General features: G+C 33.7%; 1 protein-coding gene across 1 annotated transcript; it reads left to right on the top strand.

Moving 5' to 3' along the window:
- Positions 1-24,717: 24,717 nt before the first annotated feature.
- On the top strand, positions 24,718-25,655 carry LOC142237195 (uncharacterized). Its single transcript, XM_075308570.1, has 3 exons — positions 24,718-25,100; positions 25,163-25,285; positions 25,369-25,655. The coding sequence occupies exons 1-3, from the start codon at positions 24,772-24,774 to the stop codon at positions 25,508-25,510; spliced, it is 594 nt and encodes a 197-aa protein (XP_075164685.1). The 5' UTR covers positions 24,718-24,771; the 3' UTR covers positions 25,511-25,655.
- Positions 25,656-26,077: the final 422 nt, after the last annotated feature.

Genomic DNA, 26,077 nt, shown 5'->3' on the forward strand with positions numbered 1-26,077 from the left:
ACAGAGAGAAAAGATAAGCTGAAGTCTCTGAGCGATTGACATTTATTGACCATAATCCAGAGTAATTGAAACACAAATCAAAATTGATGATGAGTGGTTGCTTTGTATTGCTTCTATGACAATTGGAATTAGAAAGAAGTGAGAAATAACAAAAATCAGATGAAGTTGAATTTATGATAAATTTGGCTGGAAAATCTAGTACATTGAGGAAAACGTGACGTGGACTCAAACCGACGATGGAGATTGGAAACCGTCATCTTTTTTATGGGAAAATCAATTCCGTTTTTTGATATTTCCACAACGCATCATTTACGAGAATACCTTCCATTTTTTATACCCATGTGTAGTTCGCTCAATTTTTGAGACTTGCTTAGGATAAACAAGTGAGTAAAGTAGAAAGTCGGGCTGGGGCTGACTATATCATACCCTCAACCACTCCTACTGAATTAGTAAACATAAGCATTTGTGGGGTATCATTGGTTTTGGAGATTTTCATATTTAAGAACATAAAGGTGGGTACATGTTTATGGGAGTCTTGTCACAATCTGAGCAGAAATGTCTGATATTAGGAGCTATAGTTTATTTTGCACCTAAAGAGTTAGTATGCCACTAATATTGAGTCCATTATTAAATAACAAGAGGAAATCGGTCAATTAGTTGTGGGTAATAAATACAAATTTGTAAAAATCGGGCAATATTATTATGTAAGAGTTACATGTAAGTCTAAATACGATCAGCTAGTACATCAAAATTTGAAATTTGAATAACATAGTTTAATAAATAAGAGTATTATGACCAAATATGGCAAAATCGAGCGATGCATATATATGGGACCTATATCTAAATCTCAACCAATTTGTATAATATTTTGTATTGATACCACTGAAGGTTACCTTGTGTAAAATTTGAGTACGATCAGTTAATAAATGAGGTTATTAGGGGCAAATTTTTCAAAATCGGGGGATACATATATATGGGAGCTATATCTAAATCTGCACCGATTTCGATGAAATTTTGCACATACAGTTAGTGCTATAGAAGATTACATTTAGCCAACTTTGGGTACGATTGGTTGATAAATAAGGGTTTTAAGGCCAAATTTGGCAAAATCGGGCGATACTTATATATGGGAGCTATATCTAAATCTGAAACGATTTCGATTATTTTTGGCACATATTGTCAGTACCATAAAAGATTAGATTAAGCCAAGTTTCAATAAGATCGCCTAATAAATAAGGTTTTTATGGCCAAAATTGGGAAAATCGGGCGATACATATATATGGGAGCTATATCTAAATCTGAACCGATTTCGATGAAATTTTACAGAATTAAAGGGTGATGAAAAAGTTTACTATGTGCAAAATTTGATGATGATCGGTATGTAAAAAAGCGCAATGTGACTCCATTTGTCGAAATCGGGCGATACATAGATATGGGAGCTATATCCAAAATTGATCCGATTTCTTCCAATAGCGTTCGTCCTTGTCAATAGCGTTCGTCCTTGTGCCCAAAAAACTCCCTGTACAAAATTTCATCCAAATCGGTTAGTCATTGCGACCGGAATCCTGTGAATAACAAATACATGGACAGACGGTCGGACGGACGGACACCAAGCGCTAGATCGACTCAGGTGATTCTGAGTCGACCGGTATATATTTTATGGGGTCTAAAATCAATATTTCTGGTAGGCACATTTTTGGCCGATCAAAGTTATTGTACCCTGACCACTATGTGGTTTAGGGTATAATAAAATTTCATGGGACTGTCGAATAAATTCACATTCGGGTTTTACTAACAAGAAATCGTTGTCCTTTTTTTTGGTGTGAACACAATTTGTTTACAGTGTAGATTTCACAAACTATTCATATACATATCCCGACTTTTTTATTTACATAAATTTAAAGATAATCTTAATATTTTTAATTAAATTTTGTTACATTCATGTTTTTACAAAAGCCAAGAGACCCATTTACATTAAGATAACAATTATGACAGAGGGATATTGTATTATACTGCAAAAATTTTCGTATTTAACCAATAGTCAAGCAGAAAATATATTTGCAGTCAGTAAATATTGTAAATGAATTACGACGCATTAGATTTAATAGTGGAAAGCATTACTCGAACAAATAAAGATTAAAATCTATTTTCAATACAATTGAAATCAATTTAAAATTTCCTCTCTCCATAATTGCAAATAAATCAGTTCTGAATACAAGATTTTGAGGTTTTCTTACTTTATTTCCATAATGTACGCTCGAATAGTTATGACAGGCAACATGCTATCAAACCACAAGTAATCTATATTTAAGAAAAACAATTACTTCAGAATTATTAAATTCTTGGTCAATTTCTTTTCTTAAAGATGATTGTGTCCTTCGATGTAGATAACTCTTCATGAATGATATTCACCCATTTTCAATATGTTCTGTTGATATGCCAAGATATGGAAAGGACATATGTATTTGCTTGCATCCCATAAAATTGGCATTAATGGAGTGTTGCATTAGACCGAGAGTGTAGGATGCGACCCAATAATGACCAATAAGCCACAAGTACTTTGGCCTATGTGATGTCTCCCACACGGAATACACAGACAAATGGTGAGAACTTTGATTTTAGGTGGCCCATAATAATTGTGTAGATCTATATAAAGTTGCAACAGTGTACCGAATCTTTAATTAATCAATAATGAAATTCATATACGATTTGGTAATAGGTGTTTTTAATATTTATTTGATAATTTGGAATGTATTTTTCTTCTTGGTCCATGGGCAGATTCAGATGCAGTACGGACTGATACAATGAACGAATTTCATTGTAATATTGAATTTGGAATATCTGCGCCTTTGAGAAATACTGAACCTAGATATTACGTTCTCGATCTTCCCCAGACCGTCGATTTGATATCAGTCCGATTCTTGATATCAGAACAAGAGCATTTGAGTTTGGCAAAAAAATAAAACAAGTATATACAGCAGTAAGTTCGGCCGGGCCGAATCTTAAATACCCACCACCATGAACCAAATATTAGGCTTTCCTTTGAAATTTCAGGAGGGCTTGAGGACAATTCCGGAAGATAAATTTAAAGATTTCACCTATGAGGACTATATCAGATTCTGGATTTATAAAAACCATTTTTGTTTGAGTTTTAGAGGAATTATTAACATCTCTTGTAAGTGTGCAAGAAAATTATACAATAACGTCTTGATTTGAAATTTTAAATCTGTAGATTTTCACCCGAGAAGTAAAATTTGGAAATTTTACATTGAGTTTCAAGCAATTTTCATGATTAGTTGGCCTTCTACACCCTCAAGAAGTGAAGTCGGTCTATATGGTGGCATTACCAAATGGACCGATAAGAACTTAATCCGATCACCTTTTTGTGAGCCTAAAATACCAGAATATTTACAATTTCAGACAAATCAGATAAAAACTACGGTTTCTAGAAACCCAAGGAGTTAAATCGGGAAATCGTTCTTATGGGGGCTATACTAAAATATGGACCGATACTCGCCGTTTTCGGCACACCTCTTTATGGCCCGAAAATACCTCTAGATTTCCAATTTCAGGCAAATTGGATACAAACTTTGGATTCTAGAAGCCCAAGAAAAAAAATCGGGAAATCGGTCTATATGGGGGCTATACCAAAATATGAACCGATACTCACCATTTCCGGCACACCTATTTATGGTCCTAAAATACATCTAGATTTCCAATTTCAGGCAAATTGGATAAAAACTACGGTTTCTATAAGCCCAAGACCCCAAATCGGGAGGTCGGTTTATATGGGCACCATACCAAAACATGGACCGATGCTCACCAATTTTGGCACACCTCTTTACGGTTCTAAAGTACCTCTCGATTTCCAAATTCAGATAAATTGGATAAAAACTGCGGTTTCTATAAGCCCAAGAAATAAAATCGGGAGATCGGTCTATATGGGGGCTATACCAAAATATGGATCGATACTCACCATTTTTGGCACACCTCTTTACGGTCCTAAAATACCTCTAGATTTCCAATTTCAGATAAATTGAATAAAAACTGCGGTTTCTATAAGCACAAGAAGTAAAATCGGGAGATCGGTCTATATGGGGGCTATACCAAAACATGGACCGGTACTCACCATTTTTGGCACATCTCTTTATGGTCATAAAATACATCTAGATTTCCAATTTCAGGCAAATTGGATAAAAACTACGGTTTCTATAAGCCCAAGACCCCAAATCGGGAGGTCGGTTTATATGGGCACCATACCAAAACATGGACCGATGCTCACCAATTTTGGCACACCTCTTTACGGTTCTAAAGTACCTCTCGATTTCCAAATTCAGGCAAATTGGATAAAAACTGCGGTTGCTTAAGCCCAAGAAGTAAAATCGGGAGATCGGTCTATATGGGGGCTATACCAAAACATGGACCGATACTCACCATTTTTGGCACACCTCTTTATGGTCCTAAGATACCTCTGGATTTCAAATTTCAGGCAAATTGGATAAAAACTGCAGTTTCTATAAGCCCAAGAAGTAAAATTGGGAGATCGGTCTATATGAGGGCTATACCAAAATATGGATCGATACTCACAATTTTTGGCACACGTATTTGTGGTCCTACAATACCTCTAGATTTTCAATTTCAGGCAAATTGGATAAAAACTACCATTTCTATAAGCCCAAGACCTCAAATCGGGAGGTCGGTTTATATGGGGACTATATCAAAACCTGGACCGATATAGCCCATCTTCGAACTTGATCTGCCTGCAGACAAAAGACGAGTTTGTGCAAAATTTCAGCACGATTGCTTCATTATTGAAGACTGTAGCGTGATTACAACAGACAGACAGACAGACGGACAGACGGATATCGTTATATCGTCTTAGAATTTCTCCCTGATCAAGAATATATATACTTGGAAATCGATATTTCGATGTGTTACAAACGGAATGACAAACTTATTATACCCCCGTATGGTGGTGGGTATAAAAACACAACTAAAGAGAAGTGTCAACTACCTGATCTTTTAGTTAAAGTTAACCGGACAGAAGATATTTGCTTTTTACTTAACCCTTTAATGCCTCATTTGTTGCCAGCTGATTAAATATTCAATGTTAATGACACAAAAGCAAGAAAACGAAACAAGAAACATTTATGCTGCAAAATTCAGTATAAGCTTCAAAGCCTCTTGAACAGATTTTACTAAGTTTTCTTTTTATTTTACCCATTTTTGTTGTCTTAAGGTGAGTTTTACTAAAAGCTTCCTGATTTTATGAAGACCGCCTAAAGGCGGGATTGGGCATTAGAGGGTTAATGTTAACTAAATTTGTAATACGAAGTCAAAGTTTATGAATAAAAAATAAATAACCCATGAGATTTTCTACTTGTCCAGCCCAGAGAATGAAGCCGACCCATTTTTGCCGGAGGCTGCCACTAATTTTTTGCCTCCGGCGGCGGCTTGATGGCTAAGCCGATATAAATTCGTCTATTCGGCGGCGGACAATTATCCATTATAAAATCGATTTGAAGTAATCCGAATGGTAATGAGATTAGTTGTACAACCAAACTTACAATCAAATTTTCATTTCATTTACATTTTCTGAGCTAAATGGTTGCAAAGCTATTATAGAAACATGCCAGCAAAAAAAGTGTCGCCAAAAAAGTAATGGAAATGTTCTTTTTGGATCCGGAAGTGGTTCAAAATTGACGCTGAAGCGATGAATTTAACATGGTCTTGTCATAGGACGGAAGTCCTCCATTTCAACAGCCGTTGCACTGAATTTGCATCACTTCTTTAGGTGTGCTCCGAATTCAATGTTTTTGATGTAAATTGAAAACTTCTGTGATATTTTGTCAAATAAATAATTTTTATAATTTTTAATGGATTCTAACGCCTGTCGGAAACGTTTGACCTCAAATATTTCCAAAAATTCACAATTTTTTCCGAATGGATTTTGCATTTTTTTCGACAACATTTAAATGATTTGTATCATTTTATGAATTTAACATATTTGACACAAAAAAAGTTAAAATTACCCATTAAAAGTATGAAAAAACCAAGTTATAAAAAATTGAATTAAAAGAACTTCATGGGTAGTTAAAATAAAGAACATCATTGGGAGTGCATCTTCTGGAAGTGCTTTTAAAGTTGTGCCTTTGGAAGAACTTCCAATTTTTTTTTTGCTGGGATGATACTGATGGATTTTGGGTTGAAAGTTACACATTTTAACAAAAAATACAACAATTATTAATAAATTTTAATTTATTTGATTTAAGTCAATATTTTTGATTACTTGGCGGCTAATTATGAGTCGATATATTCGGCGGCAGCTTCGGCTGGAAGAGACTGGTAGGCGGCGGCTAAAATCGGCGGCGCGACTCGGCGGCTTCATTCTCTGGTCCAGCCACTACAGGTATTGTAGTAGAAGATTTATTGGACGACTCGCTAGAAAAAATGTAATATAAACCCAACCAGAGAATGAAGCCCCCATCGACACTTTTTGTCAGTACACTCAAAAAAAAGTTTACTTGGATCCAAAGATTTTGACCTTCCCTTAAAGATTTTGGTATTTATTCCGAGCCAAAGATGCGGCTTCTTTAAAATAAAGACATCTTTGACGGCCATCCCTGGCTTTAAATTTAGGATAAATAAAATTAAAATTAGATACAGATCTCATTCATCGAATTTTAATCCTCTTTTTGCGATATATTAATAAAGGTATTTATGTACAAACAAATTCCAATTTAAAATCCAAATTATGACAGATACTTCAAAGTAAAAACAGTTTTCTTAATGTTAAAAAAAAACTTTAAACCAAAGATGCAAATCCTTAAAATAAGTCTTAGCCTATATTTGAAGCGATTTTATCTTAAATTTAAAAATGCAATATGTCAGTTGAGTTAAAGACGATATCTTTAAATTAAAAATGTTTTTCTTTATTTTAAGGAAAATTTTCCTTACTTCAAAGATCTACAACTTCAGAAGAGAGACGGGAAATTTCAAGAATTGTGTCCTAAATTTAATGAAAAAAATGTTTGAAGCATGGATTATAAACTTTCATTTAAATAAAATGTCATTATTTTAAAGAATTTTGTCCTTAACTTTGGGTAAATTTCGATTCCTAAACTTTAAGTTGCATAATCTTCCATATTAGGTCAATATTTTTTTCAGTGTAGACGCCGCCGCTGAATATGTCATCTCGACTCAAATATAGCCGCCAATTAATAAAAATAATTGATTAAAAAACATAAAAATTTATTAATAATTCTTGTATTTTCTGCCAAAATTTTGAAATTTCAATCAATAATTATTCAATATTAGGTTTTTATAATAATTTCGCATAATCTCGCTCAAAGGATATACATGATATGTAAATTTGATTTATGTCAAATTTACAAGCAGCCGCCGCCGTTAAAAATTGGTCGGCTTCATTCTCTGAACCGAATATTTTGACGAAACCTGTGGCCTTGTTTGTCATTATAAAGAAAAGCGAAGTAACCAACACTATCAACGTTCTAAATACACATAAATAACCAAATTCAAGTCACGATGGTAGAAGAAACAGTCTCATTAACAAATGTTATGTATGCACTCAAAAAACAAACCAAAAAAGTTAAGGAAAATGTCTATAGCCACATTAACTTTGTTTAAGTTTATGAGGAAAGTATTTTTTCTGTTTGTGTAGCAACCAAAGTAAAATTTTATTCATGTGCAAATTTCTAGTATTCAAATCTTTAAATATTGACTTGTTGCAGTTTCAAACTCTATTATAAATATAATTGGTATAAGAGAAACTCATATTCGTTTTTTCCTCAAAAAGTAAAAATTATTTTCTATTCATTATATTGTCAAAGAAAATATATATATTTTTTTTCATATTTAAAGAATTGCACAGCCAAAGGTAAAACTTTCTCAATTAAATTGATTCGATTGCATTTTCCATGTACTATGATTTCAACATGCACACTCGAATGCAATTTCTACAGATAATTGAACACTCTATTGACTCACATATAATTCAGGATATTCTGGGGCAGTATCAGTCTATAATGGCAACTTGCCACGCATTTGTGCCACATTAATACACACACACATATATACAAATGCATACGCATACCAAACAGAGCAGATACCAACCAACGACCAGATGAGGTGTATTATCACAATTATTTACTTTGGCAAATTGTATATGAATTCAGTGTACACCTGTTCACCATAAACCTGATTGTGTGTATTCATTATAGCTCTCATTTATACACAAACACTCGCACTCTCTCTCTCTCGACCACCCACCAAGTGCTTGGTGGGTGGTCGAGAAAACTACTCACGCATGTGGTTAAATTAAGCTTACAATAACAAACGCAAATATGTAGATCAAATATTAAACCCTTGGAATACATTATTTACCTCATAGTTTGCATGGCAAATGACCGGTGAATTGATATCTAGAGCTTTCCCCCATAGCATTCTTGACAATTGGTTGGTGTATCATAAGGTATGGGCTAGGTAATACCACTAAATGAGTGCATGGGGACAATGTAACTTTATGTTTGAGCTATACTGTGTTAATGGCACCCATGTTTGATAATAAAAACAATTGCTTGCAAAATTTAACTGAAGATAATATGTGTTAAAACAAATATAATTCTGATTATTATTTGGAGCAAAGACGTAGTTTTTTTCCATTTACAAAAATGGAATGATTGAATTAAGAATTGATGTAACACTGCATCATATTTTCTCATTTGGATTTTGTTTTACGTTTTTTGAAATTATTAAAAAATTTGGAGAAAGTACCAGTCCATGAAAATTTCGAATCAATTTGTTCATGTGTTGATTTATCAGAAGTAGACATTAGGCACCTTATTTGGGCATCCGAAATGTTATCCTTATTTCATTCAGGTTTGAAATAACACCAACCAAAAAGAACTTTTCTAATAATAATATATGAAGGAGTCTATAAATAATTATGAACCAATTCGAGTGGTAATTAAAGAGACACATTGCAAACGAGTCCTATAAAATTTGATACTCTATGAGGCTCCAGAAGTCAAATTTGGGGATAGGTTTATATGGGGGTTAATTTCTAACGGGTCGGATGAAGTATGGACCTTAAGGAAGCTTCGGAAATCAAATTTGGGAATCGGTTTATATGGGGGCTATATATATATATTATTGTGAACCGATTTAGACCTATTTTTGCATAGTAGTTAGAGTTCATAGATTAAACCGTATATAAACTCAAAAAAAAAAAAATTACTTGGATCCAAAGATTTTGACCTTCCCTTAAGGATTTTAGAATTGATTGCGAGCCAAAGATGCTGCTTCTTTAAAATAAAGATATTTTTTGGGACCTATCATGCTTTAAATCTAGGACCAATAAAATTAAAATTATTATCAAATTTTCATTCCCTTTTCGCGGTTTATGAACCTTCAAATGCTCCATTTTTTTGCCAGCGGAAAAAATTTAAGGTTTATGATACAAAAGCGAGAAAATTAAACAGGAAAAATCTATACGGTAAAATCCAGTATATCCTAGAAAGTCTCTTTTAGAGTTTTATCTATGTTTTATTTGTATTTTACCCATTTTTGTTGTATATTGGTGTGTTTTTCTAAAAGCTTCCCGTTTAAACGATGCATGCAGGGTTAATGAAGGTACTCACGTACAACCAAATGCCAGTAAAAATATTTTTCTTAATTCAAAAAAAAAAAAAAAGAAAAAATTTTAAACCAAAGACGCTAAATCCTCAAAATAAGTCTTAGCCTATATTTGAAGCGTTTTTATCTTAAATCTAAAGTTTCAATATTTCAGTTAATTTCAAAACAATTTCTTTAAATCCAAAATGTGTTTCTTTACTTTAAGGAAAATTAGTCTTAGTTCAACGACATGCGACTTTGTGTCCTAAATTTAATGAAAAAAATTTTTGAAGCAAAGATTAAGAAATATAAAGAAATTCGTCCTTGATATTTTGCAAATTTCGCATCCTAAAATTTTGGTTGCGTAATCTTTAACACCACGTAAATATTTTTTTCAGTGTATAATGAGGTTACATTTTCTCCTCCTCGAGGCTCCACGAGCCAAATCTGGGGATGGGTTTATATGGGGAATATATATATAATTGTGCACTGTGGTCTAGAGGTGTGCGCGTGAGTGAAATTTCACTCACACTCAAGCACATTCACGAAGTCAAATATTTATTCACGCACGATTCGTGTGGTAGCCAGTCCCACTCACGCACATTCACGAAATGAAAACCAGTACTCACGCACGCTCACGCAAGAACTACGCACGATTCACGTGACTCACGACAAATTCACGAGACTCACGACATTTTCCAACCAGGAATGAGCAAAGGTAACAAAATTCATAAATAAAGGGTGATTTGTTAAGAGCTTGATAACTTTTTTTTTTTAAAAAAACGCATAAAATTTGCAAAATCTCATCGGTTCTTTATTTGAAACGTTAGATTGGTCCATGACATTTACTTTTTGAAGATAATTTCATTTAAATGTTGACCGCGGCTGCGTCTTAGGTGGTCCATTCGGAAAGTCCAATTTTGGGCAACTTTTTCGAGCATTTCGGCCGGAATAGCCCGAATTTCTTCGGAAATGTTGTCTTCCAAAGCTGGAATAGTTGCTGGCTTATTTCTGTAGACTTTAGACTTGACGTAGCCCCACAAAAAATAGTCTAAAGGCGTCAAATCGCATGATCTTGGTGGCCAACTTACCGGTCCATTTCTTGAGATGAATTGTTCTCCGAAGTTTTCCCTCAAAATGGCCATAGAATCGCGAGCTGTGTGGCATGTAGCGCCATCTTGTTGAAACCACATGTCAACCAAGTTCAGTTCTTCCATTTTTGGCAACAAAAAGTTTGTTAGCATCGAACGATAGCGATCGCCATTCACCGTAACGTTGCGTCCAACAGCATCTTTGAAAAAATACGGTCCAATGATTCCACCAGCGTACAAACCACACCAAACAGTGCATTTTTCGGGATGCATGGGCAGTTCTTGAACGGCTTCTGGTTGCTCTTCACTCCAAATGCGGCAATTTTGCTTATTTACGTAGCCATTCAACCAGAAATGAGCCTCATCGCTGAACAAAATTTGTCGATAAAAAAGCGGATTTTCTGCCAACTCTTCTAGGGCCCATTCACTGAAAATTCGACGTTGTGGCAGATCGTAAATCTATTCATGATGAAATGTCAAAGCATACTGAGCATCTTTCTCTTTGACACCATGTCTGAAATCCCACGTGATCTGTCAAATACTAATGCATGAAAATCCTAACCTCAAAAGAATCACCCTTTACAATGTAGTTCGACAGCTAAATTAATTTCAGTTAACATACGAGTAAGAATTAAATCTTGATTTTTTTCGTGAGCGTGATTTTGCAGAAATTTTATTCACGCACATTCACGAACCTATTTTATTACTTACGCACGTTCACGCACGACATATTTCTTTTAGTCCCATACACGCACATTCACGAAAGTTGCTTCAGATTTTATTCGCGACTCACGTGATTCACGCGGGAATCACGAGTGTCACGACAATTTCGTGCCACGCGCACACCTCTATTGTGGTCCGATATGGCTCATTTGCAATACCATTTGACCTACATCAATAACAGTGCCAAGTTTCATGTCAACAGCTTGTTTCTTAGTGTGATTTCAACAGACAGAATTTCACCGCGACCCAGAATTATATTTATATACTTTATGGGATCTGATACCAATGTTTGGATGTAACATATTACAAATGGAATTACAAAGTTAATATACACCTCCTTCATCCTTTGGTGGAAGGTATACAAATAATCAAATCTCCACTTAAGGTAAGTACTATGTTCGCTTTTCGAGTTGAAATTTTCGCGGTTACTTTAATAAAACAGTTCAATATGAAGCAGATAAATTAATTCAATTGATGCGCAGTTTCTTGTTCCACTAGATTTCGGCAAGACTTTACAGGAATATTTTGGTTTTAATTTATAATTTTGATTATTTCAGGAAAAGTAATCGCGAAAATCAAGTGATTTTCAACTCGAAAACCGAACATAGTACCCACCTTTAGAGTAAATCAAATCTCCACTTAGAGTAAGACCATATCATTAGACCATGGGGTTCTATTAGTCGGATCTCAGCTCCATATATAAACAAATAACAAGATATGGACCCTGAAGTTGAAGTTGATTACAATCAGCAGATGTAATAAAACACTTATCTGTATTAAATTTAAACTAAACTCTAAGCTTTTCGCGTAATATGGAAATATATATATATTAATTAATGTTATCTTCATAGAATTTAAAACTATATATTAACTTTCACTTACTATCTTTATCCCAATGCTGTATCGCATACTACAATCAATTAAAGCAAAAATTTCACATGAGCCTAATTAAAACTGCATTCAATACGAATTTACATAATTTTAACATTTATTTAAATTTCAACTCATTGCAAATGTATACACATTTGCACACCCTCAAAAAAAATCGCCTCTTTAACATATGTTCCAAACATATTTTGCAGGAAGCACATATATTATTGGATACTGCCGAAACATTAACATATTTGTTTTATGTGAACATATTATATGTTTGGAAGCATTTTGAGCCCAAAAATATTATATGCTTGGAAGAATTTTTCCCAAAGACGATTGTGCTCATTCCCTAACATACTCGTAATTCTCACTTCCACGAAATATTTTAGTTCTTGGTACCTTTTTCTGTAATACAAATAATGTTGAAGAACTTATTCACTTTTATAAATTATTTAAATTTTACCTTTCGCCTGCACGGAGAATCGAACCGAGGACCATTCAGTTTGTAAGCCAACACACTATCCACTGGGCTACGTAGATGTTATAGTCACCAGCAGATAAATATCGTTATAAGTTACATTTATACAGCATAGTTTGCAGCGCCCACGAGCCCATGCAAACATAATATTATTTAACAGAAACATACATCTAATTATACAATTATACATACATTTGTTTGCCACGTGGAGCAGTAGTTAGCATGTCTGCCTTGCATGCAAAGGGTCGTGGGTTCAATCCCTGCTCCGACCGAACACCATTGTTTTTTTTTTTTTAATTTACGCATTTATATTTATACTATATTAAATTTTTATAATGAAACTTCGAAGTGTGGGTTATTAAAGATTTATAGTCAGTAACAGTGCTTGATATAAACAAAATTGACTGATTTTTGGATAACATATTATTTTTTTTATTGCAAAATAACAATTTTGTAACAAAAACCTGTTTTTGGTACAAAACTTTAAAATTTGGAAGGAATTCAAAAACTCTAACAAAAGAAGAATGTGGAGTCAAGTATAAACATACATATATAATTTTATAATATAAACATAAATTTATTTAGGCGTTAACAGTTTTTTTACTAGCATTTAACACCATCGCTCTAAAATGCCTTTTATTTTTCTTTAATAATTCATTTTAAAGAAAATAAACTTTTTAAATTGTTTTAGCTGCAAAACTCGAACTTAATGCTCGCTTTTATATTTGAAGGTGTCCGTCAACTACTCGTGGACTACTTATTAATAAAGAGGAACTAAACTTTGTTTTTATACATTTTACTGTGTAATTTTTCACTATTTCCTCCTTATTTCATTTTACTGTTCCAACTGTAAAAAGAGTATAGTGCCCTTTCGTTATTTTTATGAAGACCCCTGATTCCTTTTAACGAACCAAGAAAAAAATTGTGCCCATAATGCCAAAATGATAAACAAAACACATGTCCACACATACATAAAATGCTGCTCTCACGGCGAAAACACATGCTGTTTTTTTTTTAATGTCTATTCTCTTGGTTCCGAATATCTATTCTCTTTATTCAAATTAAATAATATTTAGACTTAAGCATATCAATTTTTTGGCGTTATCATAAACCAGTTTTCCGAAACAACATACAAGCGATTTCATAGAAATTGTTCTCTTTTGATTCTTTCGCTGTGTTATGTTGATATCTTTTGTCAACTCTCCCGGTTTCCATCTCTATTTCTTTCTCTATACTCTCTCTGTCGCTTTGAATAAAATATCACAACATATGTATGTTTAGTCGAAATTTGTAAATTTATACATGTTTGCATTCACACATATGATTTTTATGAAACATTCATGTCCCAAACATAATATATTCTAACATATTAACATAGATGTCCCAAACATTTAGTGTAAGTTTAGGAACATTACATGTTTGCACTTAAATATATTGTGTTTTAAAATTGTGCCCGAAACACATTTTGTTTATATCGGAACATATGAAAAACATATTTTTCTAAGAGTGCAGGCACTATTATTTCAGTTGCTTTATTTATTTCGTTGTAAATTGCTTCCAATTGGCATCCAGAGCATTCCATATACTTCCAATGATAAATACCGAACTACCTAGCACTACATGAACTTTTGTTATATGTTTTGTGGTCCTTTTAATGGTCTACGCCAATTATTGTGCTGTTCAGAGAAAGAGAGAGAGAGAGAGAGAGACATTTATTTATTTATAATTTCCTATTCAATATTTGGAACTTTTATAAAATTTTATTTTCAACTTTTTAGAAAAAACAAAACCAAATTAAATTACTTGATTATGATTTTTGGTTTTATTCAAAACATTTTAATTTGCTTAAAGGAGAAGTTTTGAGTAAACTTTGATGCTTGTTATGAATGTGAATGACTAGAGAATTTCATTGTTATTCAGTAAATCTATAGAAATTGATTAAATAAATATACGTTCCTCTTGAACTCATTTGATATTTAACAAAGTTTGAAATTACTTTCTGAGAGTTAGATTAGATGATAGATAGAGATGAAGATTTACTATTTTCTTCAATATTTATTCATGAATATATTAAAGAAAAAGTTTTAACAAAATGTTTTTATTTTCAAGTTTTTATATAGTAAATACTATTTACCACCACAAAAATGGGCTACTAGAAATATCCGTCTATATGATGTTCAGTGGGATGAATTTAAAGTTAACTAGAAAACATCGGTCAGTTTAGAATGGGCAAAAATTTATCTTTGAAGTATTAGAGCTGAAATACACCCAGAGAAGGAATATGATCACCTCAAACATGTTTTAAGAGCAAAATGTTATTTTTTGATGGGTGACCATGTAACATGGTTTTCGCAATCATGTATCTGATTTCGGCAAGCAGGTTATATTTGACGAGAAAATAACATTTTAGTGACAAACACGTTACATGGTCACCGTACAAAAATAACATTTTGCTCTTGAAACATGTTTGAGGTGATCATATTCCTTCTCTGCGTGTACGTACAATATAACTCCTGTTTTTTCTTTATATAGGCCATTTGTCTATATGTGTATAATATCTTAAATATTTCCTTTTTAAAATTTTAGCAGAAAAATTACATTATTTTTTTTTCAGTATACAAATTCATGTCATAAATTTTTTTTTGGTGTATTTCATTTGTTGAATCTCATGTCGTTTTATATCTAACACATATTAGCAATTTTTGAGCATTAAATCCCATGGCAATATTTGGCCATTTAATGGTAATATCTTGGAATCCATTGCAAGGAGGTCATTTCCTTTGAGGATCTTATAAAGAAGTTTCAGACAAAATGCCAGTTAATCTAATAACATACAGGACCGCATGCACATACATAAGTTTCTTATTATTATGGTAAATATTTCAAACAACGATTCAAACATGTTTTCAAACAACGAATTTCTCTTGAATTCTTTTGAAAAATTAACAAAGAATTTTGTCATTTTGTAGTATAGTCGTAATATGTAAATGGACGTCAGAAAAATATTTTAAAATGACAAATTTTGCAATGGAATATGCATATTGTCTAGACAATATTTCAGACCGAAATATGTTAATGGAAAATTACGAGGGCGTCACACTGCTTTCATTAATGTCGATACATCATAATTTTTGTTTTTATAAATTAAATGTTTTCGAATAATGGACTAGAACTTCAAATTTGTGATAGATAGAATTCCTTTGTCATTATCAAAGATGCTGAAAAAGCTCCCAAACATTTTCCCAGGAGTCCTGGATTGGAGGGGTGGAGTAGTTCATTATGAGTTTATGAAAATAAATATCTTCTTTGATATTCAAATATTTCCTTATTTCCATTTTTCTGCCAAAAACTTAATCGAGGAATACTCCAAGGCTTAACATCTCTCCAGTATGGCCAAAGGAAAAATTAAAGCAAGTTAGCGAATATGAATATTGCACCAGATTGTTGCAAACGAAACGATGTCTGCGATGACTATGATGATGTCCCTGTTTATTTACATTTTAATTATCACATAATTTGGATTATTTAATAACAAAAATCTCATAACAATGCTTTAAGGAATTCCCTTCGATGCAGGCGTGTTATTTGTGTTGGTGTGTGTGCGTGTGGGTGTGTGCGGTTTGGACCCAGCCAAGGTAAAAGAAGCAAAGAGGAGCCAAGTGTTCATGTACATATAAAAATGTAATTAAATTATTCTCATTCACCACCATAGTCTCGCTGTGGGAGTCCAACATCATGGGTAACTATGGGCACGTGTTTCAGATGTACCTTGAAAGTTTCCAGGACACCAAACCGATACGCGTTTGCCTTAGAATGGTGACAAACTCAACGAAGTGGAACGTGATGTTTGGATAAAATTGAAAAATAATAATATCAAATGGCAAAGATATTTCTTACATCATTCCAAGAATACCACCAAATTTGCAAACAAAACAACAAGCATTGTTTGCATTTGTTGTTATTGTTGTTTTTTTTAAGGCAAAAAACATTATCTTTGTTTTAATTGTTCGCTAATTGTCATGTTGGAAAATTCCAAGAAAATGTTTCTTTCGACATTTCTTTTTCTAAGGAACAGTGGGATTTCGACAGTTTCATTTATTATGCTCATAAAAATTCTTTCGATGGAAACTACTTTAGGTACTGAATCTACATTTTTTATGCACTAAACGTTTGGTAAAGGAAACGAATCCAAAAGCATGTATAGAAAAAATTATAATTTTAAGGACATATCTCAATTAGTTCAAGAGCTATATGAGTTTGTTTTGAAAACTTGATTTCTGATCAAATTGCTTTACGAAAATAAGCGATATTCGGCCTACAAAAGTAAGAGAAAAAATAGCAAAAAGAATCCAAAAAAATGTCAGCTATAATTATTGTATAAATTTACTAGAGACATACGTTGGAAAAATGGCCTCAAAATTTCATATTTTTCGTTTATTTAATTTAGTTTATTTTTTCGTTTATTTTAATGCTTACCAATATGGAAAATATTTAAAGCTTAGGTAGATTAAAGCCTCAAGTTTAAAACAATATCGAGAAACAAATCAAAACAGAGTGGGGGAATATAGTTTGGTAGTGTTTTCGAATGTCCTCCTAAGTGGACATCGGTAGTCAAAGGATCAATAGGCTGAATAGTTTGGCTAAGAATAGATGTGTGCACGTGACATGAAATTATAGTGACTTGCGAAAATTGTCGTGCGTTACGTGTGAGTCGAAATATAATAATCTTGAAAATAATCTCTTCGTGAGTGTGCGTAGGTAACAAATTTCGGAAAAATACAATCACGAACATAGTAACGCTTAAAATTTTAGAGACGCCTATGATGTTAAGAGTTTAACAACACTACCGATTTTAGTCATGCCCACGTTTTCAATCAGGTCCCGCAGGTAAATTACTCATACAATCCTAGGATTGTCCCTAGCCAATAACGAATACATTCCTCTCATCGACGAATGGTTTTCAACTATTATTTGTACTTGCACACACGTGAGTGCGGATTTTCTTTTCGTGAGTCCCACCAAAACTATCGTGTATGAGTAAACTTTTTCCACCGTGAGTGTGCGTGATCGTGAGTAAAATATTACTCATATCAACATCTCTGACTGAGGATTTGGTTACCAATATCCTGAAATTTCTAGCAGTGAAATTACTCAGCCACAATATTCTCCACATGGAAGGCAGAAGCACACAGTCAGAGTCGACGGTGAGATAATTCCGAATATAAACTACTCCAAGATTCTCAAAGTTACATTCGACAGCTTTTCAAGCCGTCTGCCCAAGCACAAGAGCAAATTTTTTGATAAGGTCCGCGGTAGAAACAAAGTACTCATGTCGTTTGCCGGCAGCAAAAGAAACCTATAAGGTACACAGAAAAAAAAAAAAAATCACCAAAAAATTTTCGAATTAAAATCTTAATTGAGTTTCAAAAAATATTCAATGAAAAATTTAATTGATTCAACAATCACACACAGTAATACCATCAATTAATTATTTAATTGCATCAATTAATTTTTTATTGGCTTTAAATTATTTCTATACCCACCACCATAGAATGGTGACGGGGGTATAATAAGTTTGTCATTCCGTTTGTAACACATCGAAATATCGATCTCCGACTATATAAAGTATATATATTCTTGATCAGGGAGAAATTCTAAGACGATAGAACGATGCCCGTCTGTCTGTCTGTCTGTTGTAATCACGCTACAGTCTTCAAAAATTAAGCAATCGTGCTGAAATTTTGCACAAACTCGTCTTTTGTCTGCAGGCAGGTCAAGTTCGAAGATGGGCTATATCGGTCCAGGTTTTGATATAGTCCCCATATAAACCGACCTCCCGATTTGTGGTCTTGGGCTTATAGAAATCGTAGTTTTTATCCAATGTGCCTGAAATTTGAAATCTAGAGGTATTTTATGATATCTAATTATACAATTATTTTTCGAGCTTTATGGACAGATATAGATTAAGGAACATGGTTAATAGAGCCATTGAAAAGAAAACGCCAGATACAAATCTATACACGCCTGGACTGTACATGTATCGGTTCGGGCGAATGAACCTTTCCACAGCCTTTAGTATAGATCTGGCTGGGAGAGATAACTCAATTTTGGGCCCTTTATGCTAACTCCTGAAGTAGAAAACATTTGGGAAATTTCCTCTTACAAATTGAATCATCTTTTCTCCCACTGTACATCATCTTTTCATATAACTTACAAGTCCTTTAATCTTATTTTTATTTCGTTTTGTTACATAGTAATGCAACAACACGAACTTTATTTTTAGAAAGCTAATTTGTTAGAATTCACCTAAGTGGTGAACAGTCGAACAATGCTTATTGTTTCTACAGTATTTTATGATCATAAAGTGGTGTACCAAAAATGGTGAGTATCGGTCAATATTTTGGTATAGCCCCAATATAGACCGATCTCCCGATTTTATTTCTTGGGCTTATAGAAACCGCAGTTTTTATTCAATTTAGCTGAAATTGGAAACCTAGAGGTATTGTAGGACCACAAATACGTGTGCCAAAAATTGTGAGTATCGGTCCATGTTTTGGTATGGTCCCCATATAAAACGACCTCCCGATTTGGGGTCTTGGGCTTATAGAAACCGTAGTTTTTATCCAATTTGTCTGAAATTGGAAATCTAGAGGTATTTTAGGACCATAAAGAGGTGTGCTGAAAATGGTGTGTATCGGTCCATATTTTGGTATAGCCCCCATATAGACTGATTTCCCGATTTTACTTCTTGGGCTTCTAGAATCCGAAGTTTTTATCCTATTAGCCTGAAATTGGAAATCTAGAAGTATTTTCGGGTCATAAAGAGGTGTGCCGAAAACGGTGAGTATCGGTCCATATTTTAGTATAGCCCCCATAACAACGATCTCCCGATTTAACTCCTTGGGTTTCTAGAAACCGTAGGTTTTATCTGATTTGCCTGAAATTGTAAATGTTCTGGTATTTTAGGCTCACAAAAACGTGTATCGGATTAAGTTTTTATCGGGCCATTTGGTGATGCCTCCATATAGATCGACTTCACTTCTTGAGGGTGTAGAAGGCGCACTGATCACGAAAATTGCTTGAAACTCAATGTAAAATTTCCAGATTTTACTTCTGCATTTAAGATTTCAAATCAAGACGTTATTTTATAATTTTCTTGCACACTTACAAGAGATGTTAATGATTCATCTAAAACTCAAACAAAAATGGTTCTTATAAATCCAGAATCTGATATAGTCCTCATAGGTGAAATCTTTAAATTTATCTTCGGGAAGTGTCCTCAAGTCCTCAAGCCCTCCTGAAATTTCAAAGGAAACCCTAATATTTGGTTCATGGTGGTGGGTATTTAAGATTCGGACCGGCCGAACTTAATACTGTATATACTTGTTTTAATTGATACTATCATTTCTGTGATTAGGTTAGGTTAGGTGGCAGCCCTATGTATCAGACTCACTTTGACAATTTAGTATATTGTGATACCGCATTGGTGAACTTCTCTCTTATCACTGAGTACTGGAATCGGCCATGTTAAGCTCAATGACAAGTGACCTCCTTTTTATAGCCGAGTCCGAACGGCATTCCACACTGCAGTGAAACCACTTAGAAAAGCTTTGAAACCATCAGAAATGTCACCATCATTACTGAAGTGGGATAATACACCGCTGAAAAACTTTTTGGTTTTCGGTCGAAGCAGGAATCGAACCCACGACCTTGTGTATCCAAGGCGGGCATGCTAACCATTGCACCACGGTGGCTCTGTGATTGAAGACATTTCAATTAAAAAATTAATTGGATCAATTAATTTCGTGATTGAAGCAGAATAAAAATTTTCTGTGTGTATTTGGCCTCCTGTCATTTGTAAACTATGCAGCGCCAGTGTGGGCACCTCAGAAAAGTTATACGCATTGGAATAACACACAGGGTGGCCCAAAAAGGACTGAAGGATTAAAAATAATTTTTATTGATTTTTTTTATGTTGCTGGAACCATATGTTTTGATTATTCTCAAAATGTGGACGCAAAAAATTGTCTATCATAGTCCTATACAAAGCCCCGTTAGCCGTTTCTGGGTGACCCTCACCATCTTCGAAAAAATATGGACCGATTATTTTATCTGCCATAACACCGCACCAAACAGTACATCTGGCGGGGTGTAATTCACGCTGATGTAATCCCCGAGGGTTGTGAGTGCCCCAAAATCTACACTTTTGTTTGTTTACATAGACATTTAATCGGGAAATGAGCTTCATCGCTCATTTGGGCCACCCTGTACATTCCTGTAAGAAACCTGCCCTTAGAACTGCGACGGAAAGTCTCCGCCGTAGACCCCTGTCATCACCGTTATTGAAAATCTAATAGATCGACCATATTATGGTAAAGAGTATGCACAGAAAGATCAGTTTTCTTTTCTTAAGGATGAAATTTTATTTGATGTTTTAAATTTCGTTTGTCTAGAATTTCACACCAGAGGAAAATATTTGTTTGAGTGTGGTATTAAAAAAAAATTACATTCCAGTTAATCTTTAAAATTGTCCCACTGTCCAACAATATTCATTTTTTAATTGTGTGTCAAATAAATGGTTTTTATATCGCAATAACGGAAAGTAAAAAAAAAAGTTTTACATATCTACCTTGACTTTTCGTTGTCCATTTATCCTTAATTTCATAGGAATGATGCAATTTTATTGTTGGTGACATACATTTGTCAAAAAAAGTTTTTACAATACCATTTCCTTTCATGCAATTATTGCTGCAATATCAGCGGAAGTTGTGTTCTCATTCCATCTTTTTATGTTGTTGTTGTTGTGCTCTCTTGTCATCTTTTTTTAGTTCTTCCTTTTTGTTTGGACTTTTCATTAAATTTTGATAAGTCAAGACAAAATGCGCACTACATTCTGTTTCTGAGTCTGGGGATGAATTCATCATGAAGCTCTTATGAAGTTTTTTAAAGCACTTATTACCTTAATTGTATACATTATTCTTATACCTATGGTATCATACACAAACACTGGCGCACACACACACGCAAGCATACAAAATAGACATGTGTATATACATACACACATATCACAAACAGAATATCCTATAGAGACTTAAGGCAAAATCATGTTCATGTATGTAATTATATCCTTGTTGCTGTACATCCTTTTAGTCTTTAATGCCTTTTCACTTCTGCTATTTTGCAATCATTTTGATCTCCTTTTGTGTATTTTTCTTGAGATGTAATTGTGGTTTATATGTCAGTCATGTGTGTGTATGCCGGTGGATAATGCCATTGCAGGATTATACCAGAGTCTGAAAGATATCTGATATATTCGTGGTTACAGCTATCCTTATTAATTATGTTTTAGTTGCAGTTGCAAACCATCCAGATTTTCGTGTCATTGAATGCTGCTAATTTATCACAGTCACTCAGAGAGATCCCAAGAAATCTTGAAGGTTGGATAAACGTTTGAACTAAATTCTAATTAGAAGGAAATATGTGTAAAGTAGCATCTAATTAACGAGCTTTCTAGGAAAATAAGGAAGGAAGTGTTAAAATCGATTCCGAGTTGAATATGATATATCCTAAATCAATTCAATTGGGTCAGTATATGGCCATATTTGAAGGCTAAGGGTATGATCGCAGTAGGCAAATTGAAACATTGTTAAACAAGTGGGAAATTTAAAACAGAGAAAATCTGGAAATGTATCGTTGTATGCTACCAAATAAGAAGAAATCTGTTAAGGTTCGTAAGAATAATTGAAGTAATTCTTACCATCAATTATGAGGACCATTTATTTCTATATTAAATTATTCAATAAATAATTTCAAGTAAATTTAAAATCTAAAAATTTTTTGTTTAAACATTTTTATTTTGAATTTTTATACCCTCCACTATAGGATGGGGGTATATTAACTTTGTCGTTCCGTTTGTAACACATCGAAATATTACTCTAAGACCCCATAAAGTATATATATTCTGGGTCGTGGTGAAATTCTGAGTCGATCTGAGCATGTCCGTCCGTCCGTCTGTTGAAATCACGCTAACTTCCGAACGAAACAAGCTATCGACTTGAAACTAGGCACAAGTAGTTGTTATTGATGTAGGTCGGATGGTATTGCAAATGGGCCATATCGGTCCACTTTTACGTATAGCCCCCATATAAACGGACCCCCAAATTTAGTTTGCGATTGCTCTAAGAGAAGCAAATTTCATCCGATCCGGCTGAATGGTGTTAATATATGTGTCTAACAACCATGCAAAAATTGGTCCACATCGGCCCATAATTATATATAGCCCCCATATAAATCGATCCCCAGATTTGTCCTCCGGAGCCCTTTGGAGGAGCAAACTTCATCCGATCCGGTTTAAATTTGGAACATGGTGTTAGAATGTGGTCTCTAACAAACACGCTAGGATTGGTCCATATCGATTCATAATTATATATAGCCCCCATATGTATATAGCCCCTATATGTATAAGCCTGCAAATAACCATGCCAAAATTGGTCCATATCGATCTATAATTATATATAGCCGATCCCCAATCACACAAAAATTGGTCCATATCGGTTCATAATCATGGTTGCCACTCGAGCCAAAAATAATCTACCAAATTTTTTTTTTATAGAAAACATTGTCAAAATGTTATTTGTATAGAAAATTTTGTCAAAATTTTTTTTTCTATAGAAAATTTTGTCAAAATTTTAATTTTATAGAAAATTGTTTCCAAATTTTATTTCTATAGAAAATTTTTTGCAAATTTTATTTCTATAGACAATTTTTCCAAATTTTACTTCTATAGAAAATGTTGTCAAAATTTTATTTCTAGAAACTTTAAACCTAATTATATACGTAGTTAATCGGTCTTTTTAGTTTAATATATACCACGTATGGACTATGTGGTATATATTACGGTGTTAGGAAGTTTAAAGATACAGGCAAGTGTTACCGGAACCCAAGTAATTCGATTGTGGATGACAGTATTTCGTAGAAGTTTCTACGCAATCCATGGTGGAGGGTACATAAGCTTCGGCCTGGCCGAACTTATGGCAGTATATACTTGTTTATTATTATTTGATACAATTGACAGTTAAAAATTTGCGTGGCTAGCAACGTTCTCCTTGGGGATGAAAGCTACAATGTGTGCTCATTGGTAAGATACCTCAAAAAGAGAATGGGAAGACACCAGAATATTTAATAAATTTTGAAAAGATTTTTTTTTTAAACAATTGGTTTCAATTTGGTTGGTCTGAAGTGGAAACAAAAAAGAAGACACAAAAGCTATTTTTTATATCCAGCGTCTCAGTGTGGAACTGGCTAACTATTATAAGTTAGTACATATGTTTGCAACACTCAGAAAGAGACGAGATCAATGGATTGTGTCTTTGGCAATGCCGGTCCCTGAGTCGATCTTGCCATATACGTTTTTGTCATCAAAGTCTAGATCACAGTTTTAGTCCAATCGACTTCAAATTTTGCCCAAGTATGTTTGTAGGTCAGAATAGAACCCTATTGGTTTTGGAAGAAATCGGTTTAAGTATAGCTCCCATATATATCTTTCGCTCGATATGCACATATATTTTTATTTGATACAAATGTCAGTTAAACATTGGCGTAGCTAGCAACGTTCTCCAAGCGGGTGAAAGCTACAATGTGTGCTCATTAGTAAGATATGTTACCTCAAAAAGAGAAATAATTAATTCGTGTAGATGCGAAGAAATCATAATATTTAATTCAATGATATATAATCATAGTTTGAAAAAATACTACATGGTATTAAGTAGGGGAAGATGACAAACCCATAAATCCCCTTTATCTACGCCTATGTCATTAAGCAAATATTGACAATCAAATTTCTGCTCAAATGAAAAAATTTTAATCACCTGATACCTTTCTAAATATGCCTTGGTTTTAGACATTTTATTCTAACAATTGTCAAATATTACATTTATATTTTTCAAAAGACTTTATTGAAGAAATCCAAAAATAATGGATAATAAAGAAAAATCTAAAGAAAATATCAAAGAAGATATTGAAGTAAACCTCGAAGAAAATCAATTATATTCATCACAAATATCCAAGGAAGATGTGAAAGCTATCGACGAGATAAAATCTGATAGCGAGTGTAAAAACCAAATTCTCAATCCCGACTATATTACCCAGTCAATAATCGACCGTTATATAGGATCTAAAGAAAATCTAAGTGCTGAAGAACTAAGAATACTTCTAAGAGATTCCAGAGATTCTGTATTAAGACAATGTACAGATCAATTCGATAATAGTTATGCTCCAAGTTTTAGTCAATTGAAATCTCCATAGTAAGTTTGAAAGGCAACATATTAAGTACCCATATGGTGTCCATATCTTTCTGCATTTGTAGCCCCTTAATATGCCGTGAACGTTATCGTTTAGCCAAGAAGATGTATGAGCATCAAATACACCAGGAAATTCAAAAGATTATAAATCAGCAGTCGAATGCATTCGATGCCATATGCTTTGTAAGGTAGATGGAAGGCATTCAACCAGCATAAGAATCTTCACAATTTAATTATGGCATTCGCCGGCCCATATCATTTTCATTTTCAGAGTTATGGCCATAACCTCACTGTGGCCACCATTGCATACGCGGCGTAATGTCGACCATACCCATCAGCATTACTTTCAATTGAGCCCCAAGCAAAAGAAGCGTTTGCAATACATTATGCAGGTTGACTGGAGTAAAACTTAAAGAGGAAGGAAGGAAAATTTGATTAATTAATTAATTAATGATTAATTCTATTTCGTGAAGTCCTGTGTTGTTTGATTTACTATTAATAAATTGAAGAAAATGTGGCTAAATTCATTGTCACCATTCTTCTTTTTTTTTAAGGAAATTCATAATTCACTTTTTTACTTCCTACGCTTTTGGCCCTTCCATCTGTCTTACTAGGAAAAGGTAAACTTATTCACCGGGATAACGAGTCACTTTGATTCACACACAACACAGTCATGTCTGCAAGTTAACACGTGATTCGTGCCAAAAAAAAAGAACAACAATAGAATAAATATCTCGATTCGTTTCTTCTTAAATACCTGTGACGACCATCAACAGGTATATACATTAAGTTACTTTGACCAACTGTTGTATATATCCTTGGAGACATGTGTTAAGAACACCATACCATACACCCACAGGGGAATTCCTAGACCGTATAAAATAAAGCAATTTATAACAAAAGACGAGCAGAGAAAAAAAATATTTTATTTGCTTTTGGCATACATTTTGGGAGTTGTGTTGACAGAGAATCATAAAAGC

The sequence above is a fragment of the Haematobia irritans genome, chromosome 1 (assembly GCF_050003625.1).
Source record: "Haematobia irritans isolate KBUSLIRL chromosome 1, ASM5000362v1, whole genome shotgun sequence".
Classification (NCBI taxonomy): Eukaryota; Metazoa; Arthropoda; class Insecta; order Diptera; family Muscidae; genus Haematobia; species Haematobia irritans.

What these genes read in the sequence shown, in the direction of transcription:
- LOC142237195 (XM_075308570.1), top strand. Translation starts at nt 24,772, where the DNA reads ATGGATAATAAAGAAAAATCTAAAGAAAATATCAAAGAAGATATTGAA. An exon ending in AGTCAATTGAAATCTCCATA is followed by an intron (nt 25,101 to 25,162) that starts GTAAGTTTGAAA and finishes CTGCATTTGTAG; the next exon opens with CCCCTTAATATGCCGTGAAC. An exon ending in GATGCCATATGCTTTGTAAG is followed by an intron (nt 25,286 to 25,368) that starts GTAGATGGAAGG and finishes TTTCATTTTCAG; the next exon opens with AGTTATGGCCATAACCTCAC.